This window comes from Corapipo altera, unplaced genomic scaffold (genome assembly GCF_003945725.1).
Source record: "Corapipo altera isolate COAL_440 unplaced genomic scaffold, ASM394572v1 201, whole genome shotgun sequence".
In the NCBI taxonomy this organism is placed as follows: domain Eukaryota; kingdom Metazoa; phylum Chordata; class Aves; order Passeriformes; family Pipridae; genus Corapipo; species Corapipo altera.
Window position 1 is genome coordinate 3,304,777 of NW_020884940.1, and position 9,430 is coordinate 3,314,206.

At 57.9% G+C, this 9,430-nt stretch overlaps 2 protein-coding genes and 1 non-coding gene across 5 annotated transcripts in view; 1 reads left to right on the forward strand and 2 right to left on the reverse strand.

Annotated features, from left to right (window-relative positions):
* Positions 1–323: 323 nt before the first annotated feature.
* Positions 324–452, reverse strand: LOC113955697. The gene has a single exon (XR_003530623.1). It is a non-coding gene; the product is annotated as a U11 spliceosomal RNA (small nuclear RNA).
* A 386-nt stretch (positions 453–838) lies between these two features.
* Positions 839–7,381, forward strand: TAF12 (TATA-box binding protein associated factor 12). 3 transcript variants are annotated; one of them, XM_027661097.1, is made up of 7 exons: positions 839–923; positions 1,939–2,084; positions 3,653–3,904; positions 5,052–5,129; positions 5,879–5,993; positions 6,160–6,248; positions 6,914–7,381. In XM_027661097.1, exons 2-7 carry the CDS (start codon positions 2,016–2,018, stop codon positions 6,947–6,949), a joined length of 639 nt encoding a protein of 212 aa, XP_027516898.1. In that variant the 5' UTR covers positions 839–923; positions 1,939–2,015; the 3' UTR covers positions 6,950–7,381. The 3 variants fall into 3 exon arrangements, with proteins under 3 accessions (XP_027516898.1, XP_027516899.1, XP_027516900.1); XM_027661099.1 differs by lacking the exon at positions 839–923 and adding an exon at positions 2,764–3,108 and having other exon boundaries at positions 2,066–2,084; XM_027661098.1 differs by lacking the exon at positions 1,939–2,084.
* Positions 7,382–8,669: 1,288 nt separating this feature from the next.
* Positions 8,670–9,430, reverse strand: part of LOC113955518 (ras-related protein Rab-39B-like) — a 2,110-nt gene continuing 1,349 nt past the window's right edge. Inside the window, exon 2 of the mRNA XM_027661100.1 lies at positions 8,670–9,106. Within this exon, the coding sequence (XP_027516901.1) occupies positions 8,674–9,106 (433 nt within the window). The 3' untranslated portion in view covers positions 8,670–8,673. The remainder of the gene's footprint in view (positions 9,107–9,430) is intronic.

The following is a 9,430-nucleotide window of genomic DNA, read 5'->3' on the forward strand; positions in this document are numbered from 1 at the left end:
GGGATCATCCCATGTGCCCCGGGATGTCACAGGGACCATCCTGCCGGGCCGGGATCATCCCGCATACCCGGGATGTCGCAGCGACCGTCCCGCATCACCCACTGGTCCGTGGTGTCACAGGGACCGTCCCGTACGTTCGTGATGTCACAACTATGGTCCGTCCGTCCCGTCCTGTCGGTCCCGGTACCGCAGGCACCGCCCGATACCGAAGGGTGGCCGCGGCTCCGGAACTGGCCCAATGGGGCACTGTCGGAGCCACCGCGGCGACCCAGCCAGCCCCCGTCCCTCTCCCCCACGCCTCTGCCGTTCCACAGTGCCGGTACCGGGGCGCCGGAACGGGCGGTTACCGGCGACCCCACCTCACAAAAATTGTGCTTCCGAAATCTCTTGATGTCGATTCCGCGGGGGCGGCGCGAGGCCCCCCCGTGCCACGCACGGCAGAAGCCCTTTTTAAGAGCTGCGCCCGCCCCCGCCCCGCGGGGCAAAGCGCCGGAGCGCCTCTTAGGTCAGGGCGAGGCACGGGAACGACCGGCTAAACGATGCGCGTACCTCTGCTTCCGCCATGCTTTCTCCATAGTTTTCTCCCTTTATTTTCGCCATTCGCGCCGCTTTTCGCCTAAAAAGAAGCGCCGTTCCCGCGCCGTTTGCGATGGCCGGCGCTATGCAAACCGCGCGGGGCATGCTGGGAGCGCACCCCCCCCCCCCCTGCGGGCGCCCGCAGTTGGGAAAGGGGGGGGGGGGGGGGCGGGAGCGCCTCGGCGCGCGCACGGGCGGACGCGCCCCCGATTGGCGGAGGCGCGCGCGCGCGCAGGGGGCGGACGCGCTCCCGATTGGCGGAGGCGCGCCCGGAAGCGGAAGCGCTCGCCCCGGTGTCGGCGGAGGGAGCGCGGCGGGGCCTCGGAGCGGCCGCGGGTCATGGGGAGGTACGGGGGGGGGGGGGCCCCGGGCGGGGTTCACGGAGCCTCCGGGGGGCTCAACGCGGCTGCAGGTGTGGGAGGAAGCCCCGGGGCGGGCGCGCTGCGCGGTGCCGGTGGCGTTCGGTGACCTTCGCGCTGCCCCCGCGGCGCCCGGCGCGCTCGGCACGGGGAGGGGGTTCGGTCCCATCCCCGTGGGGGTGTTGAGTGCTGAGGGCTGGGGGTGTTCAGCCTGGAGGACGGAAGGCTCCAGGGAGAACTTAGAGCTCTTTCCGGTACCTAAAGGGGCTCCAGGAGAGCTGGAGAGGGACTTGGGACAAGGGCTGGAGGGACAGGACACAGGGAATGGCTCCCACTGCCAGAGGGCAGGGATAGATGGGAGACTGGGGAGAAATTCTTCCCTGTGAAGGTGGTGAGGCCCTGGCACAGGTTGCCCAGAGAAGCTGTGGCTGCCCCTGGAAGTGTCCAAGGCCAGGTTGGATGGGGCTTGGAGCAACCTGGGCTGGTGGAAGGTGTGACTGCCCATGGCAGGGAGTGGGACTTGGGTAGTCTTTAACATCCCTTCCAGGCCAAACCATTCCATGATTCTGTGGTTGTATTTAGATGTGAAAATTATTGTGATTGATGGAAATGGGAGCCCCCTGAGCCTTCCAGGGAATGTGCTGTTAGGCATTAACATGGATTTTAGTTGCAGCTCTAACCCTGTGCTGCCCCAGAGCTGAACCAGTCCCAGTTGTCACTGCCCCCAAATCTCCTGCCCTGGAGGGACCTGCTGCTGTGGGGCCTGGGCTCACCTGCACGCCAGCAGGCACCAGGATACTCCCATTTCCTGGCAGAAAAAGGAAGAATTTGGCCATATATTTCTTCAGGATCCTATGGGATGCTCCTCCTCTGCAGCAGCCACTGTGTGATCTGTCAGAGAAACCTTTGGCCCTGTAGTGAGGACAACGTGTGAAACTGCTTCCTCTCAGCATCTTATAAAGGATGGGTGATACCAAAAAAAAAATATCTGGTGTTCCTGTAGGATTGGGAGTTGTGTGGAAGAGGAGGAGGCCAGAGTAGGTCCTGCTGGCTGGTGACACCCTGGGAAGGCTGTGGGCCATGGCCTCTGCACCCTCTGGGCCCACAGCAGTTGCTGATGTAATTAAAGATCTAGACACTCAGATAGCTGTAAGTAAAACGGGGCTGGCATGTGGGATTTGCCCTGGGAACCTGCTCATCCCGCGGGTTTTGTGTCCAGGGATCTTGGCAGCACATGGAGGGTGCGGTAAGATCCTGGAATAAACCAGCAAAACCACTTTGTGCTTCTTCCTGAGGGTTCCGGGGCTTTCTGCCCCAGGGTTTGGGTGCTCCCTGCCCTGCATGGTGGGCAGGAATTCCTGCTGGGTGGATTTGGGAAGTGAGGAGTGGGGTGAACAGCCTGAGATGAGCTCCAGCTAAAACCAAGACTGGAGGTCCCTCCTGGTCTTGTGCTGAGCCCCTGGGCCCCAAGTACAGCTGAGGGGGTTCAGGGGGTGAGTGCCGTGGTTTTCCATCGTTAATCCAGTTAAAACTGAGCTGGAGACTTGCTGAGGGCAGTGCAGGAGGGTGTCTGGGGTATAAATCCCTGTCTGCAGGTGCATGAGTGTGCCTTGGAGTGAAGCACTAAAGCAGCTGCCTCTGAGTGTTCCTGTGTGCTTTCTGGTGTGGGTTTAACTAATCCAGACTAACCAGGCTTGCTCTGATGAGGGGGAAATGTCTGTTTGTGGCTCAGGGGGCAGACACTGTGAGAACATCCTGTAAAGCTGGTTAAACAGACTCTTCTTTTGTAAGTTCAGCCTCAGCAGCTGTTTTCCACCCCTTCCACAAGGGGTTTTGCCGTCAAACCATTCCCTGAACTCTCCTTCCCTGTGAGAGGCCCATCCCTGCTGCCTGTGGTGGTTGTGGCAGTGGGAGGTGCAGGGTTTGGATGAGTTTCCTGTCATGGAGCAAAGTGAGGACAGCTCAAAACTTCACCCAGCCTGAGCTTTAGAGCCTCCCAGCCGTGGAACAGAGGAGGAGCCGGTCAGTCTGTGACCAAGAACCTGAGACACTTCAGGCACCTGGAGGATCTGTGTAACCACAGCCCACTTCTGGTTCACCTTTAGGAGATCCATAAATCCCAGTCCTTTTCCTGTGGCTGTTGGTTGCCCAGTGCAGGAGGAACGATGGGCAGGTGTGGGCACACACACACACGTGTTCCTGCCCCTCTGAGCTCCCAGACTCTGCTCTCAGCACCCAAAATGGACCTGCTGTTGTCAGTCCCACGTGGAGGGGTCGCTGCAGACCGGGCTGGCAGCGTGGTGCTCCCAAAAATGAGACTCCAGGGAGGCCGAGCCCTGCCTTCTCTTGAGACCCCTGCAGTGTGGGGATGAGGGATCCTGTGCTGCTGCACTTAAATCTGCTCTGTGTGGCCTGTTCCTCAAAGCTGGCTGGGGGAAGTGGGCTCAGGAAGGCCCTGAGCAGGGTGGGACTTGGGGGGGTCAGGCCGGGGGGGGGGGGGGGGGGGTGGGTCAGTGCTGCTGTCACTGGCCTGTGGAAACTTCATTTTCCACACACCAGGGAAGGTTTTCTCGTCTACTTAAACATCACTTCTCCCTTCTTGCTGTGTCCAGAGACTCCTGATCTTCTATAAACTCCAGTTTTCTCAGGACAAAGACCTGCCCACCCCACTGAACTCCCTGTCTGCCTCTAACCCTGGCTCTCCTTTCCTTTCCCAGTTGATTGGTTTGGGTCCCCACAATCCCAAGAAGAAGCAGGACCTGGACAAGCTTTATGACCTAAAATCTAAAGCCCAGCAGATTATGAACCAGTTTGGCCCTTCTACCTTGATCAACCTCTCCAACTTCTCCTCCATCAAGCCAGAGCCAGCCAGCACCCCCCCCCAGAGCTCCATGGCCAACAGCACCACCGTGGCCAAGATGCCTGGAACACCCAGTGGAGGGGGCAGGCTCAGCCCTGAGAGCAACCAGGTAATTCCATCCCTGACTCCAGGACAACAGGGATGATGCTCAGCCCTGCCCCTGGCTCCTTTCTCCCTCCTTAAATCACCAGCAAATACTTTGTGTCTGTTAAAGTATCAGTTACTGAGTGAGCTTCTTCCTGGAGTTCAGAACTTCTTCCTGGAGTTCTTCCAGCTGCTTCCAGGCCGGTGGAATGGATGCTGTGGGTTTTGCAGTCTCAGGAAAATGTATACTGGGGGGAAATTCTTTTTAAATGGGGTTTAGATGGGAGGAATTTGGGGGGAAATGGGTGGTGAGGCACAGGTTGCCCAGAGGAGCTGTGGCTGCCCCATCCCTGGAAGTGTCCAAGGCCAGGTTGGACAGGGCTTGGAGCAACCTGGGCTAGTGGAAGGTGTCCCTGCCCATGGCAGGGGGTGGAATAAGGTGGGTTTAAGGTCCCTTACAACCTTTGGAGGCTTTGATGTGCATGAAACAAGCTGCTGCCCTGGGATTGCTCCCTTATGGCTTCACTGGGGCTCTCAGGAATTGCACCAGACCCCCCACAAACACAGGCACAGCAGCGAGGGAACCAGGAAAGGGAGGAATTTCCCACCTGTGCCTGGATCACCCAAGCAGGCTGACAACTTCCATCCAGATCTTTTAAGACTCAGCATCCTGTTGGTCAAGCCCAGTGTGGTTTTTGCTCCCTGCCACGTTTGGCTGCTGCCCTGGGATAACCCAGCACTCACCTATCTCTGTTTTCCATGAGAAGCACTAAAGCTGATAAGCACTAGAGCCATGGAAATACTTCCCTCGTGCCCTGAGCACAGCTTTAGTCACTGATATGTTGCTTACACTTGCTCTCTTCCTCTTAAAAGTTGTAGTTTTGCTTTTCCCCCCACCCTTGCCAGCAGCATTTTGGTGCCAGTTTGGTGCTGGAGATATTTATCCTGGCTGCTGCATTCCCCTTTCTGCCCAGAGCAACCCCTGGTGCTCCAAAACGACTCCTTAACACCTGATATTCCTTATCCCTGCCATTCCTGAGCTGATAGACTGTGTCAACAGTGTGACTCGGGCCCTGGGAGCACAGGGGGAGGGGGTGTTTGTGGCTGTGCTGCTGCTTTGCTGGAGCAGGGCAGTAGCAGGGCAGTAAATCCTTCTTCTCCCACACCCTCAGGTTTTAACCAAGAAGAAATTGCAGGACCTGGTGCGTGAGGTGGATCCCAACGAGCAGCTGGATGAAGATGTGGAGGAGGTGGGTACCAACCCACGGCAGGGGCTGCAGAAAGAGCTAATCTGGGTATTTTCACAGACATTTCCACGATTCATTTGACACCTCTCTATTCTCCTGCAGCCTTCAGGCGTCCCTGTCTTTCTGTGTCCCAGTGCCAAAATGGGTCTGTTGCAAAAAGCTGTGAAATACAGTCCTGGGGGAAATACAGTGTGGGGCACCACGATATAGAAAAGATACAAAAACCATAACAGAGGGACATAAAAGAGGGACACTGAGGTGGTGAAGGGTCAGGAGGGGCCATATGAGGAGCAGCTGAGGGCACTTGGGGTGTGCAGCTGGAGCAGAGCAGACTGAGGGCAGAGCTCAGCAGGGGCTGCAGCTCCTCCCGAGGGGCAGCTCCGATCTCTGCTCTGGGGGAGCAGGGACAGCACCCAGGGAACGGCTGGAGCTGTGTCAGGGCAGGCTCAGGTTGGATCTCAGGCAAAGGTTCTTCCCCCAGAGGCTGGTTGGGCACTGAACAGACCCCCCAGGGCAGTGGGCACAGCCCCAAGGCTGCCAGAGCTCCAGGAGGGTTTGGACAACGCTGTGAGGGACAGGGTGGGATTGTTGGGGTGTCTGTGCAGGGCCAGGGGTTGGATTCCACAATCCCTGTGGGTCTCCTCCAACTCGGAGCATTCCACGCTTCTAAATACCAACTTCTGAGGGCTCGTTTTCATCCCTCCCACATGATTTGAGCTGACCAGGCTGGCTGTGGCCCTTGTTCCCCCCAGATGCTGCTGCAGATCGCCGATGACTTCATCGAGAGCGTGGTCACCGCCGCCTGCCAGCTCGCGCGGCACCGCAAGTCCAACACCCTGGAGGTCAAAGACGTCCAGTTGCACCTCGGTGAGTGAGTTTTACCTGTGGTTTTTCCCCTCAGCTGAGACCCAGGGGCACTCCCTGAAGTCAGGCTGTGGTGTTGGGCTGGATAAAGCATCTCTGCCCGTGGCAGGGGGTTGGAACTGGATGAGCTCTGTGGTCCTTCCCAACCCAAAGCCTTCTGTGATTCCAGAGCGCCAGTGGAACATGTGGATCCCGGGCTTTGGTTCTGAAGAAATCAGGCCCTACAAAAAAGCCTGCACTACAGAAGCTCACAAACAGGTAAAGGAGCCCTCACAACACTGGGAATCACGTGGCTGATACGGGGAAGGGGGTGAAATTGTGGCCTCCTCCAAGTGGTTTGGGCTTGAAATGACTCCCAGAGCCTCCTGGCCTGTTAGTGCAGAGAGGGTTGAGCTTGCTGTGGCTCCTCTGCAGTGCTGACTGTGCCCTAAGAGCACAGGTCTGAGGGCCAGCCCAGCTTGGGAGGGTTAAAACCAGCTGGGAGCTGCACACAGGCACTTCTCAGCTGCCCCTGGCAGATTTGTCTCTGTCTTTGTGCAAAGGGACTGAAAACACCTTTAATTTTGCTTTAAACTGAATTAATCCATTGCTTTTGAAGTGCACAGTCAGAGCCAGGAAGGAGCTGGAGGGTTCCTGGGTGATGCTGCAGCTCCCACTGGGCACAGAGGGGGGGCCTTGAGGTGGGGTTTGATCCCCCTGCCCTGGGGTGCCGAGTGGAGCAGCACAGACACTTCCTTCTCCTCTGGCTCCAGCCTGGGACCCCATTAGGATTCCAGCAGACCTGACAGACCTGTGTGGGAGCAGGTCAGGCAGCGTCCCCAGAGCATCTGGGATGCTTCACTCCTGCACGGCTGCAGCTGGTTTGGGCAGTCACCTGCGCTGAGCTGCTCAGCTTCCCACATTTTTCCCTTTCCTTGTTGCAGAGGATGGCACTGATCCGCAAAACCACCAAGAAATAGCCCCTGGGCAGAGCTGGGAGACGCCGCCAGTGCAGTTTGGGATATTTTGCCTCTCCGCTGAAGCCTCCACGATGTCACCCGTGGGATGTTTTTTTTTAGTGCTTTACAGAGAAGCATCTATTTTTTATTAATGGTGCAGCAATATCTTGACTCTACGAGGAGATCTGCCAAAAACACTCTCTGCCCCTTTCCTTGTTCCTCCTCAGAGCGCGACGTATCTCAAGGAGAGACTTTTATTTGTGACTTGAAAGTGGTTTCTCGTACAAGTGATTGATTACCCAAGGGACAGAGCATTTGGTCGTGTGTGGGACAGTATTAGAAGCATCTGTAGAGGTTTTTTGTTTCCTCCTTCCTGCTCCAGTACTTTGTAATGTCAGTGTTTATATAAATACTTGCGTTTGTTTTACATGAATAAAGAAATTATTAATCTAAGCTCCTGGCACGGGCTCGTGCTCTTCAGGCAGCACTGCAGAGGGGTGGCAGGGGTTGTGTCACTGGTGCTATCCTGGTGGGAGTTCTCCTGGGGATTTAAAGGGAGCAGAATCATGGAATATGAGCTGGAAGGGACTCATGAGGATCATCCAGTCCAACTCCTGGCCCTGCACAGACACCCCAACAATCCCACCCTGTCCCTCAGAGCATTGTCCAAACCCTCCTGGAGCTCTGGCAGCCTTGGGGCTGTGCCCACTGCCCTGGGGAGCCTGGGCAGTGCCCAACCAGCCTCTGGGGGAAGAACCTTTCCCTGAGATCCAACCTGAGCCTGCCCTGACACAGCTCCAGCTGTTCCCTGGGTGCTGTCCCTGCTTCCCCAGAGCAGAGATGGGAGCTGCCCCTGGGGAGGAGCTGCAGCCCCCTCTGAGCTCTGCCCTCAGTCTGCTCTGCTCCAGGTTGAGCAACCCAACTTCAGCTGCTCCTCCTGTGGCTTCCCCTCCAGCCCCTTCTAGACCAGAAGGATTTTTGCTTTGGACTCAGGCGGGTCCTGAGCCAGAGTGATAATCAGATATTACCTGAGATTTATATAATAAATCTATTATTTCTAATTGTATTTGGGAAGATTTAAAGAATTTAGGGCTTTATGATTTAGGACTTGGTCAGTACAGGAGAGAGAAGAGGGGAATGGGGTGACACCCACCTCTGCTGGTGCCTGAAGTCTCACCTGGGCGTTCCACCCTTTCCAAGGGCAGCCTAAGCACTGCTGCTTCCCCAGGAAAACACAGGCAGGCAGAGGGATGACCAGGGGTGTTTAATGCTCCCGTGCTGCTCCTTCCTGCTGCATCTCCACCCCCACTGAGGTGGGATCACCGTGTGATGGCCAAACCTGCACAGCCCCATGGTTACAGAACAGTTACCCAGCAGGCAGGGAGCACAGAGAGCTTCCTGCAGCTGAAGGAATGAGAGCTCCCCAGTCCCTGCAGCCACAACCCTGGAACTCTCCTGTCCCTGCAGCCACAGTCCTGGGCACTTTGATCACTGGAATGTGCAGAGGACGAGCACGCCTCGGGGTCCTTGCAACGTTCATTTTATTTTATTGCTACTTTATTTCCCTGTCCTTTCAAAAACCGCTCCATTAACCACCAAATCTTCCATACTGAGCCTGAACTGTTAAAATGAAACCGTTTAACAGCTCTTACAGTTAATTACAATGCTCGCAGAGAGAGCACTCGCCACCCTGTCCTGGCAAGCTGATGTGCAGCAGGGGGGCACATCCCAGCACGTCCCCAGCTCTAGCACGAGCACCTCTTCCTCTTCTCCTCCTTCTCCGACAGCCGAGCTTTGGGCGGCACGGGCAGGGGGACGCTGCTCTTCACCCCGTCCCACGCCTCGGTGGCCACCAACCTGCCCGTCTGCAGCGCCTGGTAAATGGCCACCGTCAGCATCTGGAAGGCCAGGGCCACGTTGGAGGCGTCCTTGGCCGAGGTCTCCACGTACTGGGCGCCCAGCGAGGCCGCCAGCCTCTCGGCCTCCCTGCGGCCCACGCGGCGCTGCCCCGCCAGGTCGCTCTTGTGCCCCACCAGCAGGAAGACGAGGCGGGAGGGCTGCACCGTGTCGGTGACCTCGCGGTGCCAGCGCCGCACGCTCTCGAAGGACGCGCGGTTGGTGAGGTCGAAGAGCAGCATCCCCCCGGCGGAGTTGCGGTAGTAGGAGCGAGTCACGGACCTTGGGGGGGGGCCGGGAAAAGGGGGTGAGCGAGCGGCCCCCCAAGGTCGCCTGTGCCACCTCGGGCAGCGTCTCCCCTGCCCGAAGCACAGGGAGAGGGTGGAGAACCGGCCCTTTGGCTGCGTCAGTGAGGGCTCCAAGGGCGGCTCTGTCCCTGCTCGGCCACCGCAGCCACAGTCCCAGGGGCTCCCCCAGCCCTGTAACCATGGTCCTGGAGCTCTCCTGTCCCTGCAGCAACAGTCCTGGAGCTCCCTCAGCCCCACAGCCACGACCCAGTGCTCCCCCATTCCTGCAAACACGGTTCTGGAGCTCCCTCAGCCCCAC